We start from the raw sequence: 21,752 nt of genomic DNA on the forward strand, positions 1-21,752 counted from the left end.
AGTGGACCTACGACTCGGCAACGACCTAGGACAGTGATAGTGCTTAGTGATTGGACCTAGTGATTAGTGTTTGTGAATAAAGTCTTCAAGAGAGTCAGCAGGTCTTTCTCTCCAAATCCTCGAACCTTAGCACGTAACATTATTTATTAGACATGTAAAAATTAGTGTTGGCGTTATTTAAAGAAAAGACGTTTGAATTTATTAAAATTCTATTGGCTCTTAAACAAAGAAATATATAGGTATTTATACATTTAATAATATTATGTAGTCCTTAATTACACTAATAATATACTATGTAGGTATAAACACGATAGATTTAAATGCATTTTAAACTCTAATTACAGAAAACAAAAACTTGCAACTTTATAAATGATTTTAATAGCAATTACAAAATCGATTTTGTTGATACATTGAGAAAAATATACATTATACAGAGTGTTAAGATGTTTTTTCTACTTCATAACTATTTCCACACAATTTATCTTAATTTTCACTAGATACACATCTAATAATTTCAACATTGAATTTCAAACTACCTACACGGTTCTTATTTACATTTTGAAATACGTTTGTTAAATAGTAAAAAAATCTGCTTATCTTAAGTGAATATTTAGGTGATGCCGGCATTACATTTTCTTAAAAAAACGATTATAAGTAAATGAATCTGAACGGGCCCCTAGACGATCAATTGTATTGTGGAATATCACTCAGAACAATACTATACAATTTATTTGACAATAAGATTGAAAGGCGCGTTCAATATCAACCCTAGACGGCCAATAATATTGAACAATACGTGATAGAAAATTGATCGTGTAGGGGCCCGCTTAAAACACTCTGTATATATTATGAAGATTTGTCGATATCAGGGATAAGTAGTGCGTAAAGGTATGTCACACGAAGACGTGGCGCTGCACTTCAGAGAATACATATGTGTCGGTCTTTGTAATAGTGGTGTAACTCCATAATATAAAAAAGTTTTTATTTTCCCATTTTTCGTTTCATTAAAAAATAACTTCGTCTTATTTTAAGTAACTACTAGCTGTTTGACCGAGCTTTGCTCGGTAGAGCAAACACTCATTGACTTTGTGTTACTTAACAATGCCATTAGCTGCTGGAATAGCTTTAGCCGTTGTTGTGTCGTTAAAACAATTAGTTGCCCACAAAAAAGTATTATTATTCGCCAATAGATGTCAGGAAGAGTCTTATTTTTCAGTTTATCGATTATCGATAAAACACGAATAAAAAGACATTTTCTAAAAATGATTCCTAGCTAGATCGATTTATCGCCCCCGAAAACCCCTATATACTAAATTTCATGAAAATCGTTGGAGCCAATTAAGATATACCATTATAATATTTCATTTCCATACAATAAAAAAATATAAAGCATTGAATAAAAATTTGTAGTTTTTTTCTACGCGTTAATTAACAAAACTCTATTTCTCAAAACTTAATTGCATGGAGATAATTCACTATTACAATGAACGACACATATCATGAAAATTAAATATCATAAAAAATAGTTTACGCTGCTAGTAAAATACAAAATTGAAATTGACGGTGCTATTTGAATATGGAATTTTTTAGTTCGAGAGGCAGCACTTTTTGATGTCTTCCAAAATTTCAGATAAGAAAATTAAGTACAAAATAATAATTGACAAAAAATTTGTTTATTAATAATTGAAATAATCAAAGCGTCCAACTTTTTAATTAACATATTAATATTATATTTGATCAATAACATCATTAAAACTAACACTAAGATTTCTTTCATAATATATTTCGATATTCTTTTAGGGTTTGTGGTCGAGCCCATATTATTGAAATAGTAAAAAAAGTCCGGTCGCCAGATAGAGAGAATATCGATCTGTCGCCGCTTCATCTTCAAACGAACACGAAAATATTATTACCTCGTTTCCAAGCACATATATTCGAACTTATGTGAGACATGCTTCATAGGCCAATATCCTAATTTCTCTATATCAGGCGACCGGACTTTAGAGCGACCGCAGACTTACAATTTCAAGTTAGCCAACTAAATCGCATAGTATAAATTGTACAACTAAATAATTGGACACCAATCGTATCAGACCGCGATTCTCTTCCGATTACCCACAATTAAAAAGTTGTCCAAATTAATTGTGAAACTATGCAATTTAGTTAAACGATAGTCGGCCAACTTGAAATTGTAAATCTGCGGTGACCCTTAGAATATAATAAAAAAATATGTTTAGATTTTTAAATGCTACCTCTCAGACTATTAGGCATGGCGTTTATATTACAATGTTATTTTTCAGTGTAAGTATATATCATAGGGAAAATAAATACGACAATTTGAAATAAAACATTTATAATACTATATTAACCTTAACTGTATTAGCACTTTAGGAAATACACACTTTAATCGTAATTATAATATAAAATAAAAAATCTAAATACACTTAGATATTAATCAATCAAGTCGGCTTCGTCTGATAAGTCCTGAAAAGGAAAAAAACAGTATTTTATCAAAATAAAAAATCAAAATCATTGCTATTTCACTCATCAATCGAGTCCCAGATAATTTTTGCACGTAGATAAAATAAACATTAAAAGTGCCTTGATAGAAATATGTAACTAATTTTATTAGGAAAGGCATTAAGCTTTCATATTTATTTATTTTTCTCTTTTATTCAACACTCTCACTTTTGTAACTAGGCACAATACGAAACATTACTTTATAGAAAAATTTGCATAAATTCCATTAAAACAACTGAAAAAAACTTATAATACCAACATCCTTAAACCGACTTATTCTAAAGATTTTCCTCAAAAAAATGAAAAAAAAACAAATTTAGATCCTTACCAAATTATCATCATTGTCTAAGTTCATATCGTCTATTTCCCTCTCAATCTCCTCCATGTCGAGTGAGTCTTTGCGCTTCACGTTGATCTCATACGGTTTGTCGCTCACCACCTCCGCCTCTCTGCTCGGTTTGCTTTCTATTGACGGTTCCCTGAAAGTATTGCTTATAAGTGTATGTTTTGAGAGAAATTGTATCATTGAGGTCATTGATTCCTAGGCAGTTGACGACCTACGTCGGCGACATGAATGGAGCGATCTGGAGCAATTAGTGGAGCAATTTGGAGCGATTTAATTCATATCGCTCAATGTCATTACGCAGGGACGCTTATACGGGCAACTAAAATTGCTCCACTCTCGTCAACTTTGACGTCACGACTACAGCAAGCAATTTTCGGCAACAAGCAGCAACAATACTGTCATATACTGTCATACACGAGCCCATCGGATATTCGTCAATTCGTATCGCCGCTATTTATTAAAATTGCCCCATGTTGCCCCACTAAATTGCTCCAGATCGCTCCATTTGTGTCGCCGGCAATTAATTGCCCGTGTAAGCGCTTCTTAAAAATATATTCGATGGCCATATCACTCAATATTGTGTTGCGCAATATTGCTGCTTGTTGTCGCAAATTGCTTGAAGTAATCGTGACGTCAAAGTTGACCAGAATTGGCTGGAGTTGAGCATTTTAGTTGCCCATATAAGCGCACCAATATGTCAATTCAATGTTATAAGTTTGTGCGTTTTATGATGATATGCGTGACACATTATAATTGACAATAGTAGGTAAGTTACCTAACAAAAATTAATCGATAATTTAAAAATATCGAATCACTTCGTAAAGGAATTGCAATCGAAATTATCGACTTCGTACTGACATTTCAGTGGTGCCGGCGATTTAAGATGGCCGCCCTTTTTTATCGATTTATTTCGATTCAACAGAGTCAATCTCTATTGACATAAGTTCCGTTTCATGCATCTACTTTTTTCAAATGTTTTCGTAACAATAATTTTATACTCCTATTTCATAGTCAATATTTATAATTTTATATTAATAAGTTAGCATTTAGCAACTTTTCATTTTTATTCATTTACAATTATATGAAACATTTGTTTTTGTAGATGGAATATAATTTATTACATTTAGATTTTTTTGGTTTTCTTGTAAAAAAAACGCGTAGCAAGGAATATGAAAACTGTCACCCATATCATCTTAAAACGCACAAACTATAATTGTGATCGGTCGGATGGGTTTGACAAACGCGACCAAATTACTTAGATCTGCCATCTGCCTAGGAATCGACTTCTCTAATAGTAGTACTATAGATACATACATATTCTTTACTGATCGGCAAAAAATACTAATCAATCGTTCGCGCGGGCTTTTAATGAACATTTAAAGATCATTGAGGGCATGGTTCTATTCTGATTACACAGTAGTAGCCAAAAATACCCTTTAATATGAGCGACATGTAAGTCTATCTGTCACCTTTTAATGCTTAAACTGGTCTAAGTCTGGGGAAAGGACATAGACAAGTTTTCGTCATGAAATCGCTAACACGGCACAGCTAACACGGGTAACACAGGGGTTCCCAAACTAATTTGTCTACTACCTTCTTCCAGAACAAATTATGTTTTAGCATCCCCCATTGTTTTAATTTAAAAATGCATGCAGATAAAATGAAATTACAAATCACCCCCCAAGCCTCTACACAACGCCTCAACTCTACCGTGGGAGAGCCGTTCTTTGAGCACGATGGGCCGGCTCGGCCGGAGAAACACCACGGGTGCACAGAAGACCGGCATGAAACAGCGCTTGTGCTGTGTTTCGCCGAGTGAGTTTACCGGAGGCCCAATCCCCTTCCCTATTCCCTAACCCTACCCTCCCCTACCCTATACCCTATTCCCTCTTAAAGGGCCAGCAACGCACCTGCAGCTCCTCTGATGTTGCGAGTGTCCATGGGCGACTGAAGTTGCTTTCCATCATGCGACCTGTTTGCTCGTTTGCCTCCTTATTATAATATAAAAGAATATATAGCTTACCTTTCTTTGGAGGGCCCAGGTTTCCACAATCCCTTACTCTCTGCTTCTGTCTTCTCTTGTGAGAGATCTCTTTCAATATTACTAGTTTCGGCGTTGGCCGGTAAATTTGCTAATTGGGAATGATATTCGAAGCCGAACTCTTTTTGGAATTGTTCTAATTCTAATGATTGCTGTAAACAAAAACTGTCATCAGTTAGTTGAATGGATATTTTTAGATATGATTTGAATATTAAATCAAAATATCGTGCTCTCGCTAATATGAAAACCAAGAAAGTTACAATGGAAAATACATCGTACAGCATTTGTGTGTCGACATAGGGCGATCATTCATTTGTAACTGGTTTCTTAGAAAGCAGTTATGAGGAAAGTCCATTAGAAACCAGTTCATACATACGAGTACATAGCTGTTATGGTAAAATTAGCATAACAGCACAAAATCTGTTATTGTCGAGACCACAGGTATAACTTAAAGCTGCCAATCATTTCGATCCATTGCAAATGAACTGGTATTCTTACTATAAACTTAAATAAATAATAAATAAATAAAATATCTTTTTATTCAAAATAGGTATCATGAATACACTTTTTGAAAGTTGGAAGAACTTAAGTTGCTAACATAAACTTAAGTTTTGTGCCTAACAGTTTTAAAAATAACCGATTATATGCTACTTCTACTCCACCAGCAGATATACTTGGTTTCCACATCATTCCAACTACTCACCGAATACTCAGGGAAGAGGTTTTCATACTGGTCGGGAACAGCGAGCGACTGTCCTGACTTCTTGTTAACAGCGCCGACCGCTTCCCGCCACAGTTTCACCACCTCGCTCATCTTAGACGGAATGTATGACCTGAAATATTATATAGTGACTATATTTTTGACTATATATTAAAATATAGACGTAGAAATTGGATTGTTGCTGTTTGTAAAGCTGATCGCATATTTGTCAGCACCGTACGTGTCGAACGCAAAGCGTAGACCATAGTACACGAAAAGCGGTGCGTGCGGTGCGGACGAATGTGCGAGGGCCGAGGTTGTACCATCGAGGAAATTGATTCCTACGCAGTTGACAGACCAACGTCATTTGGTAGGATCATGTCAATTTAATGTTAAGCTTAGGCCAAACCTACGCGACCAACGCAAAGAACTGCGAAGCGGGAGCGTCTACCGTGCGGCGGACGCTACCCATGTAATCTTATGGCGCTGTGTACACCTGCGCGACCGCGACGCGGGATGGTCACGTCGGCCAAGCGGGACGTGCGCGTCAAGTGTCAGACCGTGACAGGCGTGTGTTTGAGGTGTATATAACTAGACTTCTTTATAAAACCTTTTTTATAATATAATTTTGCACAACTCTTTAGTTTATGATTTTTATGATTTGTTTACGTTTTGATAGATTGTGTCATGATAATATTATGGCACCTACCACATGTGCATGCTTGAACACAGTTTCGCTAACGCATGCTTCTCGCATGAAAAGACGTAAGACTGACTTATCTACCACATGCATGCGCAAGCCACATTCTTGCCGAGATCGTCGGCGTATAAACAATGTTTCTCATTTCTCAATGAAGAACTATTTCTTCTGCTTTTATTTTTCCAGTGTTTGCTAGTGACAAAATTGATAAATGATAATGCATAAATAAAATATTTTTTTTTTCATATGCGTATTTTTTTTTATTCCTGTCAGAATAATCTTTCGATTTGATTTTCCACAGAGCGAGCAGAGATTTAGAGATTTTTATAATTCAATGAATTCAGTTGCAAACTGACGTTTATAATATGTACGTAAATCTGCAATTTTATAGCAGCGTGCGCGCATTTTAACACCATATTTTGACTGACAAAGAGCGGCTTAAACACTGAATTTCCAACCACACGCGCAGACAAGTTTCTACAGGAAGGCATGCCTGAATTTCAAGCAAGTTTAAAAACCATCAAGATAAACTTTGGGGCTTGCGCGTACTACTGTTTTACCAACTACAAGCATAATGTTCAGTGTTCAAGCCGGCATGCGCAAGCAAATCTGTAGTCAAGCATGCACGTGTGGTAGGCGCCTAAATTAATTCAACTTGACAATTGTGGACGTGTTTTATTCCTCTGCACCTTCCAAATCAAAAGCAAGCTTAGCACCTCGCAAACCTCATGTCCGTCCGTCCGACGCATCGGACTCTGATGTTAAGTATAAGGATGTCATTACCACAACAGTTTAGCATACGCCAGATTAAAAGTCGCGCGTCTTCAGTGACTGTTCATTAACAAATGATGTTTGACGGTTCGCGCCGTAGTCGCGCAGGTGTGCACGCCCAGATTCGCGTTGCAGACGCTCCCGTATCGCGTACCGCGTCCCATGTCACTGACGCGTAGGTTTGTTCTAAGCTTTAATTTGTAATCTGTCGTCTGGGTTTGTCGTAACGCGACCAAATTACGTAGGTCCCCCATCTGCCTAGGAATCAACTTCTCTGATAGTACATCATTTCATACAACTTCTAAAATGTGGCGCGTTTGGCGTGTGCGTGCTGATAAATGTGTGATCACCTTTAGGCAGTAAAAATAGTGGTGCTGGGTGAACAAAACATATGGCCTACATGTTTTGTGCACCCTACACTAGTATTTTATTGAATTTAGCGGGACTATTCACAATTTACTGTTCGACTCGCATTCTGAAATTTATAGCGCGGACATTGGTCAACGTGTTGGCTTTTGTGTGTTAGAGTTGTCGAATTCGAGTACAAGCCCAATTATCACTTAGTTCTGAGTTTCTGACTAAGCTCACGAAATTTCAATTGCATTTCTGTGCAATCTTATTAAAACATTCTGATTCACTTTAAGGCTTGTGATTATTTTTCCGATTTATTACAAGAGTTTTTTGATTACGAAAGATTCCAGCTAACTTTACTGCCAAGAGGTTCCAGACACAGATTTCTGGCATTGACAAGCATCATTTATTTACCTGGCAAAGAAAGCGGCTTCTGGATATTTGCTGCGCTTGATGAGCAGTTGCATGCACGACTCAAGATCGTTGAGAGTGAAGTATGAAGCGAAGGCAATATTGTCGTCTCCTTCTTCCGCTGACATCCGAGCTACGTCCTCTAATAGCGCTTTGTCGCCTGAAAAATAAGTATAAATTAGTATACCAAGTCACCCAACAAACCAATAAACAGCTGCAGCTGCAAATACTATATACTTTTTCAGTTACGAACAGATAAATATGGACGTAAAATATCTCTAGCCTAAGAGTCCAACAAGGACCTCGATACGAGTAATATACGGTCAGTTTACGCAAATTGATACTAAGCCAAAGTTGTGGCAATAATAAGCCAGAGTAATGTAAGTATAGGAAAGAATATGCTCCTATTGTTTTACATTAGCACTCTACTATGTTTCATTCATTTTGATTTAAATGTTAACTCAGTTCAGCATAATGCTACCAATTGAAATGTCCCAACCCTTAGCAATCAAGAAATACAAACGCACATTTAAACGATTTTATGTTTTGTTTGAGATCATTTAAACCAAGTTAATTCGTACTTTTCATTGCTTTTCCTGTTCCCTAGAGAATATCTTTTTTTTATGAGAGAAGGGGCAAACGAGCAAACGGGTCACCTGATGGAAAGCAACTTCCGTCGCCCATGGACACTCGCAGCATCAGAAGAGCTGCAGGTGCGTTGCCGGCCTTTTAAGAGGGAATAGGGTAATAGGGGAGGATAGGGATGCCGGTTGGAAAGGGAAGGGAATAGGGGAGGATAGGGAAGGGAATTGGGCCTGGGTAAACTCACTCACTCGGCGAAACACAGCACAAGTGCTGTTTCACGCCGGTTTTCTGTGAGAACGTGGTATTTCTCCGGTCGAGCCGGCCCATTCGTGCCGAAGCATGGCTCTCCCATCGATCGAAGCAAGTTCTCAATCTCACCTGTGCTAACCGCGAACAGTAACAAAGCGCTGTAATCGTGAGCATTGTGGTAGCATATCTTGGTCAGCTCCGTGTCTGCTGCGGCGGCGGCTGCTGCTCCGAGTCTGCTCCACCGAGCTGACGAGGACCTCGACGGGGCCCCCTCGGCCAGGGTCGCCTCCTCCGCCAACTGCCTCGCCCGTCTGAGCTCGCCCAGGGAGAGGGCCAACTCGAACTGGTGCTCGGGCTCCGTGGATACCGCGAGAGCTTGTTGTTTGAAGCCCTAAGAATAAGGTAAGTATTAAGAAACAGCTAATTAATGATTTTGTTTTACCCTTCACAGCTAAAACTGATATGTAAAGTATATTTTCATTAATGACTAAGAAGGATATTGTTGCACAACCCTAAACAGCATACAGGCTTCAGTTTATTAGGAAGAAAAATATGAGGAAGCGTCACTAACAGACGGCGCGCCTTGTACGAGATGCGCACCGTCGCGGCGCGAGTATACATCACAATAACTGTGACTTGACACTTTTTTATTATTGGATTAAAATGCTGTTTAAAGATAACGCAAGCTTAAAGGTGTCCATACACGGGACAATTTGTCGTTTCGATCGATCGTCAAGAAAATCGTCCAATCGATCTTTTGAACGTAAAATCGTTTGCGATATTGCTACACACATACAATTTGTCGTTCGATTTTAACATCGAGGATATAAATCGTTACGATAATTGTCCCGTGTATGGCCACCTTAAAGCAACTTTTACGCTACAGTGTGACGCATTTCTTCCGTCGTTTCACAACATTCGGAAGTATGATAACGAAAAGTCTATCTTTGATAGAAAGAAAAAACTTTGATACACTTTGATACTGAGTCGCCAAGCTGCGGATGAACTTTCTACTCGGTGACCTTACCTGTTTCTCCAGGAAGTGTGCGACTCTGGTGCGATGGTCGTGCGGTATGGTGGGTAACACACGATCTGCTGTCTCAAAGTCTCCCCTCATCACCGCCGTCTGGTATTCGAGGACGGGCAGCAGCAGGGAGTAGGATACTATGTTCAACTCCTTGTCATTCACGTATAGCCTGAAAATAATCATCATTTTAACCATCATCATCGTATACGCCTTTAGACTTATGTTTGAACTATAGCATTAAAGGCAGATGGTGAGGAAGAGTTTTGGAAGGATATACTTAAACCCAGATTTAGAAATATTATAATGGCTTGACACCAACCCAACTCACAACAAGGTGTTCAAAAGTACTTATATATATTTTTGTGTGATACAATAGTGAGTTTGTAACTTGTTGCTTTTGGTGTTGAGACGTTGTAGTAACCAAATACTTATGTCTTATACCCTTGTATTCTACCACTTTTATGCAAGAAACGAGAATACCATTTTCTTGGAAATGGATTAGATCTAACAAGGAACAATGTTGCATAATTTTGTACATGACACAGTTTATGAATAACTAATGAATAAAAACATTATGACACCGAATAATTAACCTGATAATAAATAATATTCCCTGCTATCTTACCTGTTCTCTTTAGCGACATATCCCAGGATATACATGGTGTGATCGAGATGCGATATTGTGACGATCTCTCCGCCCACATAGTAACATATCCTGTTGAGAGAGTTCGTGTATATGAAGCAGTCGCCGATCCACAGACCAGTCTTCACTGTTTCATTGACTTCGCCGACCACCTGGCGAGAAGAGACAATTTAACACTCTATATAAGCTTAAAGTCTAGCCTTGTTAAATAAATTATTGATGATTTATACAGTTAAAAAAAATGCAACCCTCACGACTCACGAGATTGGGCTCAAGCGATCTCTCGATAGTTTATGAAAAATCAATTTCGTGATATCAATATTTAGTGTATACAGGGTGTAACAAAAATAAGTGATAATACTTTAGGGTGTGTACGTGTTCCTTGTAGAGACTTCACTGTGAAAGTAGCAGCGCTGAAAGACGAAAAAAATTTTTCACTTTTGTATGGGCAAGGGCCCGAGCGTCACGAGTTTCCCCATACAAAAGTGAAAAAAAAGTTGGTCTTTCAGGGCTGCTACTTTCACAGTGAACTCTCTACAAGGAACACGTACACATCCTAAAGTATTATCACTTGTTTTTGTTACACCCTGTATAGTATATAGTAGTGTTATCAATATTTGTCCAACTAACAAACAGGACCAAAAAGATTTGATACAGAAAATTGGAATTAATTTCATAGCAGTCCCAAAGCAGCTTTAGCTTTGAGCTCCCTAAGATAATAACAAAGGGCTTTTTAGTTAGTTTGTCGCAGTCGATTCTGGCGACACATTAGATTAATTGGTGGGAATGAGCGGTAGCCCAATGCCCATAAAAATAATGCCTAAAATCCCACAAGTATCGGCCATTACCTCAAAAGCATCCTCGACTCCATCCTCAGTAATGTTAGTATTGGTCTCCCTCGCCTGAGTGACAACAGCGGCGTTGTATTTCAACACGTAGTACGCCTCATCAGTCGCCAGACATACCAAGTTGCCGCTCTCAGACCAGAACACATGACGGGGTTGGATCTCGATCCTGAAATATACTTCTAGTTAGACTCTTCTGCACTTCTTTCTAATCTAGTTAGACGATTCCATCATCTCACATTATATATCTACACATAAAATTCATTAAATCCATAAAATTACTTAATAAATATGTAAATTTTCCATTACAGTGGACTAATCATAGGTAATATGGACGCTTTTAAGCATTTGTGAATAATCTCACAAAAAATTCGTATTGAGTTGCTATTGCAGTCATATTCTTTAGATCATTTAGGCCTCTTATACACTGCGACTTTTAACAGCTATGCAGTCGCGCGTTTTTGAAACACGCGATAGCATCGTGACACCAGCAATTTTTGTATCGATGCTGTCACGCTTTAGTATCGATACAGTTGCGCGTTAGCATCAATACACACGCGCGACACCATAGATTTAATTTTTCATAGATTTAATTTAACATTAAACTTACAAGCTAGCTGATAAAAATATTTAATATGATATTACATCACACGAAATACAAAGATAATGTGCAGTGCATTACACAAAACATTTTTTTATTTACACAGCATATAAGTATTTCTACTACAAACAGTAAAAGACATTATAACAATTATTTCTTAAAATATATGTCAGTGTAATTAGGCTATATTGTATGAAATGGTTTATTTACACAGGGCAGTATTATACTTACAAAATACAAAATATCATTTTGAAAGTCTAAATATGTAACTAAACAATATTCAGCAGGATATGATTCAAAATTATTTTATTATGACTAGAAGCACAATTTAAAAATAATTGAATATTACGAATTACAAATTCTTCGCATTTGCCTCAAAGCTATTAAATAGCCCAGTTCCATCATCCATAAATCTTTATATATAAAACTCAAAGGTGACTGACTGACATGGTGATCTATCAACGCACAGCCTAAACCACTGGACCGATCGGGCTGAAATTTGGCATGCAAGTACATGTTATGACGTAGGCATCCGCTAAGAAAGGATTTTGATCAATTCCACCCCCAAGGGTTTAAAATAGGGGAAGACAGTTTGTATAATAATACTTCTTAACGCGAGCGAAGCCGCGGGCAAAAGCTCGTACAATATAATCTTACATTACTTATATGTAAAATAAAATTTAATAGGAGAAATAACATTTCGCAGATTTTTGTTCTTGAAACTTGACATGATATTACTAGGGCTGGGTTAATAGTACACAGCCCAGACAGTGGCCAAATTTAGGTGCATTTTACTCACTCGTATGTAGTGATAAAGTGATATGTGTTTCCAATCAATCTATTAGACAATTATACTTTATAGAGGCACACGTTGCCCGCATTTTCGTTGCGCAATTTTTTTATTTTCATAAAAATGTTTCAGTGTCAAGAGGTAACAGACGAATATACTTTAGGATTTGTTAACATTACAATAGAAGTAAATATTTCCAGTAAATCAAGCAAGCATAGCGTGTTCAATTTCGCATTTAATCATTTAAAATCTTACTAGTGATGAATCTTAAATTATACTAAAATGAAAACATATTTTTATTATACAATAACAAAGTTCATTAGTAGAGCTACTGCTCTACTCATGAATTTTGTTATTGTATAGTAAGCAATAAATATCGCAAGCTATATCTATGGCAATTCTTATCGAAATCAGTTTAGCCATTTACATGACAAAGTTATCAATACAAACATCTATAGGTATATACTGGTACAGACATTCGCATTTATAACTTTACTGACAACTTTATTCGCCTTAATCATATCTAGGTCATAAATATAACATTATAAACATTTGTAAGTTATAAATTAAAAATTTTTACACAACTATTCTGCTACCTTACTCAGAAGGTCCATATGTGTTGTAACTATGAAGATGTTATAATATTTAATGTATATTATTTAATGTGATTTACAACCATCATAACATAAATAATCATAACTACAGAAAAATTCGCAAATACTCAAATAAATTTAATTAAAAATTAAGATATTATGCAACATAGAAATAGAACCTGCAGTTTTAATATAAAAACATACGATAACATTGTTTTTAAATGATAATAAATTAATAAGTAATATATATTAATAAGTATTATTATAGATCATAAAATATCCAAGAAAAAATCGGCGCAGTAAAACCTACTAATATAATATTATATATAATTATAACACCAAGTTGTAATTTAAATTGCAAAGCATTGCTATAAACTAAGGACGTGTTCATTATAACTTGTAAATTTAAATAATCAGTTACCTTCTAATAAGCTCCAACTGTTCCCAATCATAGAAGGAAAAGGCTACACCACTGATAGACTTAACACCCAGCATGTAACCACCAAAGATACCTGAAAAAAAAAACCACCAGCAAATGAATACAAATGCTAAACATGTGAGTAGTTGATTAAAATTACATATAGTCCGTCAAGAAAGTGAAGAAATTAAAAAGTGGCAACATTGTAGTGTCATCCCTTTGATTTGAAAGGGATGACACTACGATGTCACAATAGACATAACTACCAGTAGTTCGACTGCAAAGAAACGGACAGGTTTCAATATCTGTCAAATTCGTCGGGTTTCACTAGGATTATGAATGGATTGTGCCTCGCGCTGGCTGATATAATTTATTTTTAAATATTTAAAATAAAGATTTCAAAATTGGATTCTGACAATTTTAATCGCATGTGCCAAAACACAAACAACAAAACGACCAAAGAGGAACACGTCCATCGAATATGTCATAGTTTTAAATTCGTAGGTAACAAGCTAACAACCCTAGCGACGATTTTCGTCATAATACGTCAAATTCAAAATTTCAACATCAGTTCTAAGTCGGCATACTCTATCATTCTGTCTACTCTGACGATGTTGCCACTTGTTAATTTCTTCACTTTCTTGACAGACTATAATGTCTCATATGTGAAATCTCAGACTTGACTTTCCAGACAACGCATTTTGTTGTCATATAAATAAGACAATTGTCAAGGTGTAACATAGTAAATTTCTTATAAATAATAAACTGTTCTATTAGCGCCATCTATTGACATAATTTTGAATTAAAGTTTTCTCATTGATCGATTTTTAGGAAATCACTATATGTTTTTTTAATATTAAAACAATTTAAATTATATATTTAAATATTTTAAATAACAATACATTCATATTTTAATAATTCTTTTAATCAAATTTAATTTTTGAAATTCGCGCTCTTTACTAATTCTTAGTTTTGACTTTTGACTTTTTTTAAAAAAACTTTTTGGGTATAAAATACGAGTCTGAAATGTCATCGGCCTTTTTCTAGATTTCAAAAACTAGAATGTAGTTTCTGAACACCTACTTATTTCCCAATATTGGTGAGTTTAATTTGTGTGTCTATTTAGTTTTCTTAAAGCTTCTTAATTGTGTTGAAAATTACAAGGTTTCTTTGATATATTTATGTCCTTCTGTTATTCTAAAATACTTAGCTGACTATGTGTCCGGCAAACCTTTGTTTTATAATTTAAGCCCTTTTTGGCAAGATTTATTTAATTATAATCTCTTATTTCTTTTGTAATTTAACAAAATCTAGCATATAACATGTTCCAAATTATTAATTTGCCCTGTTTTACGTAAATTTAGATATTCTTAATGTACCCACATTTTGAAATTATTAATTGTTCTTTTTACTTTCTTTTATTGTAATGGACATGCAACCCGTGGCTTCTTTTCCTAAATATTTGGACCACGTGGTTGTCTGTCCATTCCACGTGTCTGAAACTCCGGAATGGTTTTTCAGGGAACCCACACTCGGGTTAAACCCATACTCGGGTTGAAGATGTACCCCTTAGCTTAATAACCCGCTCAACCCCATGATCATGGAGCTATAGAAGATAATCCAGCCTTGGGTTGTGGATGGCCACCGCCCCGGGCTGCCCTACCACCTAAACACCCTGCGAACACCGGCTGCTGTACACATTTGGGACGTCCGAGCACCAGCGACCACCTCCGGTCGCCGCGAAGGGGCTGGAGCTCTTCACACTGGCTAGCTATCCTCCAGTCTCCAAGCTAAGTGCCATGTGGTCCTAGACGTCCCCCATACCCTCTTGAGTACACAGACGGCTGTAACTAGCGTAGCACAAACCCACTAAAACTACTCCCCTGGTGATTAATTACTTAAATCCTTAATGAGCGTCTGCTCTCTTTTAAATTACTTTTAAATTAACTATGTAGTTAATATTTTTTTATAACAATAAATTTGTTACTGATTTTTTTAACATTTCATTTATCTCTCTCTATTAGGAGCAAACCCTCCTCTAGTATGTCACACTCCTATTTATCTAATTTAAACATTTTTTTTTTTACTATTTTTTTTTATATGTGACAAAGGGAATATAACACGTATTTAGACTGGATTTTTTTAATACAGTACAAACTTAGAAGATCCACTTACCCTCTGCCCCATATTCAGGCTTGAAACTCTTTCTCTCCTTGAAGTTCTTGAATACTTTCACTGTACTCGAGTTTTCCAGTGTAGCATATTCCGAACTATCGAAAGCCCAGACAAACTCTTGTGCTGCACCGAACGCTTTGTTCCTGAGAGCCATGGCAGTGTAGATGATGTACTCTCCATCACCACACACCACCACAAAACGACCGTTAGGATTATGAGCTATCGTCTGTGGGTAGATCTCACAGGAGCCCATATCTTTCGCCACAACTGGAACTCTTTCACCATCTTTGATTTCAGTACCTATAAAAGAAGAAAACTTATTACCAGTTAAGCCAAGACATATCCGAGAATGACTTAATACAAATTCAAATGGATTTTAATATGGTTGAATAGTATAGCTTACCTTCTGGTAGTGCTTTCAAATTGACCTGCTGCATTTCAGAATGTTTTGCCCAAATAATTTTACCACCATTCACATCCATGGATATGGCTGGTTCCTCTCTGCCTACTTTTATCATTATTGTACCCTCATCATACCTGCACAATAATGACAAATATTAATTAACTAGCTGTTGCCCGCGACTTCGTCCGCGTTAGCATAGTAGATCACATCCCAAGTATTATTTATTGTACAAAAATATTCAATGTACAGAATTGACTTTCCTACGATTTTATTATATATAGATGTTCCGCGCGGCTTTGCTTGCGTAATTTAGGAATTTCACGCAACCGTACATTTTTCCGCAAAAAATAGCCTTTGTCCCTTCACGTGGTCTATTCTTCATGTTTGCCAAATAACATAAAAATTGCTCCAGTAGTTCTTAAGATAATGAGCAATTTCAAATAATTTCCCTCCGTTTTTCCACATGTTCCTCTATTTCTTTGCTCCTATTAGTCTTAGCGTGATAAAATATAGCCTTCCTCGATAAATGGGCTATCTAACACTGAAAGAATTTTTCAAATCGGACCAGTAGTTTCTGAGATTAGCGCGTTCAAACAAACAAACAAACAAACTCTGCAGAGTTATCATATTAAAGTATAGATTATAGAACTGAAATATGGAATACTAACAAATATAATTATTGCATCATAATGTGATGTACTATAGTAAGGAAACTTACCCAATAGCCACATTGTTGGAGCCATGCATAGATGAGATGGTCCAGACTCTCTCAAATCCATAGTTGAGTGAGGACTCCAATCTGTATGTACCAGCATGCCAGATCCTCACTGTACCATCTTCTGCACCAGTCAAAAGAATTGGTAGCTCTGGGTGGAATGACACCGCAGATACATTCTGCATGTGACCTAAGTAAAATATAACATAAACATGTAGCACTTGCTAAAATATAATAAAGAACAACAAAAGAAAAGATAAAGGTCTAACACACTACACATAATACAATAAAAAAGTAACAGACAAAAGTTACATACTGTCAAGAGTCTGGACACAAGTTTTGTTCTGGTAGTCCCATATTTTTACCAAGCGGTCATCAGCACCACTTATCAAGTAGGGCTTATCACCACCATGATAATAATCCACACAATTCACACCCTTTTCATGACCCTCCAGTGTGAAATTAGATATTGATGAACCCAGTTGCCAGACCTAAGAAATTGAAAAATACAGATATAATACAAGTATAATAAAATCTGACACCAAGGTTACATGAACACATAAGTGATTTTACAAGATAAATAAAACTCAGAATTCAACTAGCATCTAATATAGAAGAGATAATAAACAGGAAGTGGAAATAATACAAACCTTTACAGTTGTGTCAAGACTGGCACTTGCAAATGTGTTTGTGTCTTTTGGGTTGATGACGATCTGCATCACATAATGAGTGTGCCCCTCAAACACTTGCTGACAGGCCCAGCTGCGGTCCCAGTTCCACAGCTTGATAAGCAAGTCATCTACAAAATGTTTATGTTATGTAGGATGTTTATAGTATGTTGTATGATAGTAGATAGGACTGTGCTGTGGTATTCAGTTTGTCAATAAAATTACACAAAACATAGCTTACGTCACTTCCAAGAGACAAGTAAAGAAAGAGTGAGGAAGCCTCTTAGAAAATATAAATATCAAACTTGCTTTAGCAACTTGTATCTTTGTCAACACAGTGACAAGTATTATGTAAGCTTTTAATACTACAAATATTAAAAGCTTGTAATACTTGTCACTATTGTACTACTGTTTTGCTACTTCAAATTATTATTTAGAATTTAGATGAATGCCTGTGTGTTTGTGAGATATGGAGATCTGCTGTATATTATTTATATTTTGTTTTGATGCAGTATTGCATAATAATAAGTTGCAAAATCTGTACACAATATCTAATTTGCCTGCAGCTCAACAAAAACAGTTCAACTACTAAAAACAAATGACTTACCACTGCTAGTGAGTATGTAAGGCTGCGTGGGGTGAACTACAACAGATCTAACATAGTCGGAATGTGCTTCAAAGGAGTGAACTCTTTCTAGGGTGTTGTAGTTGAAGACTCTAATCTGCATGTCATCCGAGCCTGTGATCACCCAGTTCTTCCGTGGCACAAACTTTGCAGCTCTGACTGGCAAGTCGCATACCTGTCACCGATACATGTTACATCTAGTTACATCATCATAACTAAGATGAGAATCAAAATGATTTTTTTATTCAGTTTTATTCAACATTTTCCATATGATTTTTTAAATACAAATTATTGATAAACTCTTGTTTCAGTTTATTGAACATTATTAATCAATAATGTGTCCATGTCTGTATCTGTTGTGCCTATTTGAGTTTGTCCTCATTGCCCCTGCCAAATCCTGTATGTGTTTTAGTCAAATTTTCAGGGGTAAACAATAAACTATTTTATTTAATGATGGTTGGATGGTATCAATAAATTAAAAATGCAGTATGGTGGCAATATTATTATGTATGAACTAAGACCTTTAATTTATTGATAATAATTTATTTATTTAAATCCATCAATCATTCAATAAAATAGTTTATTGTCAACCCCTGAAAATTTGACTTAAAACACATACGGGATTTGGCAGGAGCAACGACATTGTACTTTATTTACACTTTATGTTATCTAACTTTTATATCATATTTCTTTTAACTACGTTCAATATTTTGATTTAATATTTTAATAGAAAAGTAAGCAAAACAATAACAAACATCACCAAATCATACAAATTTATTCAAAGGCAATGATTTATTTAGTAATTTGATTACTTTAATGCAAGTGCTGAAATGATAAAATTAGTTTTCAATAACCTGATTCAGAATTTGATCAACATGTCAGAGATTTCTTTTTACAGAGGTACACAGTAGATTAATTATTTTGAGGTAGATTTGAGGAATTATGAGTAATGTTACACAGCCTATAAAATTGTTTGAAGGCCATCAAGATGAACTTTGGTGGAGATTATAGAATAAGCAAAAATATGTGATTTACAATAAAAATAAATCCTTACCTCGAATCTCTTGATCTGTGTATGTGTTTCATAATTCCAAATGTTGACGTCGCCGCTGTACAACGAGCACAGAAGCCACGGCTCAGTAGGATGCTGGTCGACGCACTTCACCCGATCGGACCGAGCCGTCAGCTTCCTCTTGATATCCAATCTCAACGGCTTCGGAAACATATCAACGGAACACGTTAAAAACACGATAAACCACTAAACATTACAACGATAGCACAGCGAAGCCGACATACGAATGATGACATACTATCACCGACCCTAACTACGTGGCCAAAACAGCGCGCACGTAAACATATCAACAATTAACACTTTAGATTTATTAATTTCATGAAATTAACATAATTCTTACCATTTTTCTAAGTTAAAACATGAAAAATTGTCATGCAGAATACGTGAAACCGTGGATTTTGACAGGGTGGGTGGACGTGTCACTTTATTTTTTTTTCTAATGGCTGATCATTCGGATACACGTAACGAAACATTTTTATTGCATTTTTAACATAGCTCACTACAGTTTGTCAAAAAATAAATAGTTTTAGCAAGATTAGAGATGTGCAGCTTACACCATACACAGAACAACAAAGGCCAAACCCATTAAAAACCATAGGTCTTTGCAAAAACCCATGTCGAGTGAAAGGACAAAAATATAAATATTTGCCTTTCGCTTTTTTCTATAATACCTGTTAAACCGTATTAGGTAAACAGACAGATTCCAAAATCTTAAATGAGATAATATTCTTGCTACCAATTTGGCTGGACTCTAAAGGAGAGCCTTACACAGGCGCGTTATTGTCGGTCGATAATATCCAAAGATAATATCGCATGCGGTATTGCGATAATGCGTCCCGAATTCCGATTCCTTGCACCGTGCACCGTCACCGCGACGGCATTATTCAAGAAGCTTATAGTGTTTAATATAAGTTTCTTGACATTATTATACTAATATCCATAATATCCCTATCATATTATCTATGACTATCAGTATCATCTGTAGCGGTAGCACGGCGACCAGCGGAAATGCGAAAGTATGGACAAACTGTGGAAATAAACCTAAGGTGCCGTTCCGATCTTTTTTCGTTCCGAAAAATTCAATTAAAATGCCACTTTATGACACACTATAGTATATGTCATAATGTAGGATATTATTTGAATTTTTAGAACTATAGTCTGTCATAAAGTGGCTTTTTAATTGAATTATTCGGAACTAAAAAAGATCGGAACGGCACCTTAAGTTTATCTCCACAGTTTGTGACTATAGTCTGTCATAAAGTGGCATTTTAATTGAATTTTTCGGAACGAAAAAAGATCGGAACGGCACCTTAGGTTTATTTCCACAGTTTGTCCATACTTTCGCATTTCCGCTGGTCGCCGTGCTAGCACTACAGGTATGCAAAAAAGTCAACGCAGCGCACGCACTGTATGCAAGGAAGACTCCAACAAGTCAGCGCGTATTTATGTGTTTGCGTATTTTTAAGAGATATCCATAGAAAAGTTTTAAGGACACTCATACAGTCCTGTAACCACTCTAAATTCTCAAACTGTCGATAAAACCAAACGTCCTACAACTGTTTATCTAGTCGATTGCGTCCAGATACTTAAAACATTCTAGAACTGATATCGGAATATCGCAGGACAGAGAAACGCAACGTCCTACTTCCATTGCGGCGTTATTGTCGCAGCTGTGTGTAACTACATGACCATCCTAATACAAAATGTACTAAAAACCAAAAACAGATATCGAAATAACGCATGCGATATTATCGACCGATAATAAGTAATAACGCGCCTGTGTGGGGCAATGGCGGGGGTGCCTTAGGAACAAGTTACAGGAATTGAATTTGAATCACAAACACAAGAGCAGATGATAGCTAAACTAAAGGACCAAGATTTATAAATAAAATAATAAAAAAAGTAATTAATATAAAATTTTAATACAGTAGTAGGTACATAATTATTGTTATGTATATTATTTATTTACACTAAAAAGAAAATAACGTCTAACAAACTTTTAATACTAAATCTGAATTTTATTATTATATAATATATGAATTTTATATTTTATGCTTAAGGACGCTATCACATTTTTTCACAAATATCAGCGATTTTAAGGTACCATTTTAAAGAATTAGGAGTCACACTGCGAGGATATTTTGGTTTCAAATGAAAGATAAGTAATACATATATTCATCTCCACGTCTAAACCACACAAATTTTATAGCCGCATACAAAATTTTCACATAAATACGTCTTAACCGTCACAATAATCGCAAAAGAATAAAAAATGGGGTTTGATTAGGTACCATTATAGCTAAATACACTGAACTAAGGAAAATAAATATATGTACAAAAAATGTTGTTTATTTAGTCCCCTGCACGAATAGCTAAATATTTTATATAAAAATAAATAACATTTCCATTTATAAGAAAAATAAGAAACGCTCTCCTTCATACATTTTCGCCCTATCAAGAACGCGGCGAGCATCGTAACCGCCACTGTACAAGGCGCGCTGAT

General features: G+C 35.9%; 1 protein-coding gene across 2 annotated transcripts; it reads right to left on the minus strand.

Moving 5' to 3' along the window:
- Positions 1–2,336: 2,336 nt before the first annotated feature.
- LOC121738459 (coatomer subunit beta') lies at positions 2,337–19,696 on the minus strand. 2 transcript variants are annotated; one of them, XM_042130518.1, is made up of 18 exons: positions 19,590–19,696; positions 19,232–19,390; positions 18,160–18,352; positions 17,535–17,683; positions 17,201–17,375; positions 16,888–17,074; positions 16,170–16,303; positions 15,767–16,066; positions 13,595–13,685; positions 11,193–11,358; positions 10,327–10,496; positions 9,702–9,870; positions 8,804–9,065; positions 7,844–8,000; positions 5,611–5,740; positions 4,890–5,059; positions 2,849–2,999; positions 2,337–2,484 (listed from the first exon to the last, which is right to left on the minus strand). In XM_042130518.1, the coding sequence occupies exons 1-18, from the start codon at positions 19,590–19,592 to the stop codon at positions 2,452–2,454; spliced, it is 2,799 nt and encodes a 932-aa protein (XP_041986452.1). In that variant the 5' UTR covers positions 19,593–19,696; the 3' UTR covers positions 2,337–2,451. The 2 variants fall into 2 exon arrangements, with proteins under 2 accessions (XP_041986452.1, XP_041986451.1); XM_042130517.1 differs by lacking the exon at positions 19,590–19,696 and having other exon boundaries at positions 19,232–19,402.
- Between the last annotated feature and the right edge of the window lie 2,056 nt (positions 19,697–21,752).

Source organism: Aricia agestis, chromosome Z (genome assembly GCF_905147365.1).
Source record: "Aricia agestis chromosome Z, ilAriAges1.1, whole genome shotgun sequence".
Taxonomy (NCBI): Eukaryota; Metazoa; Arthropoda; class Insecta; order Lepidoptera; family Lycaenidae; genus Aricia; species Aricia agestis.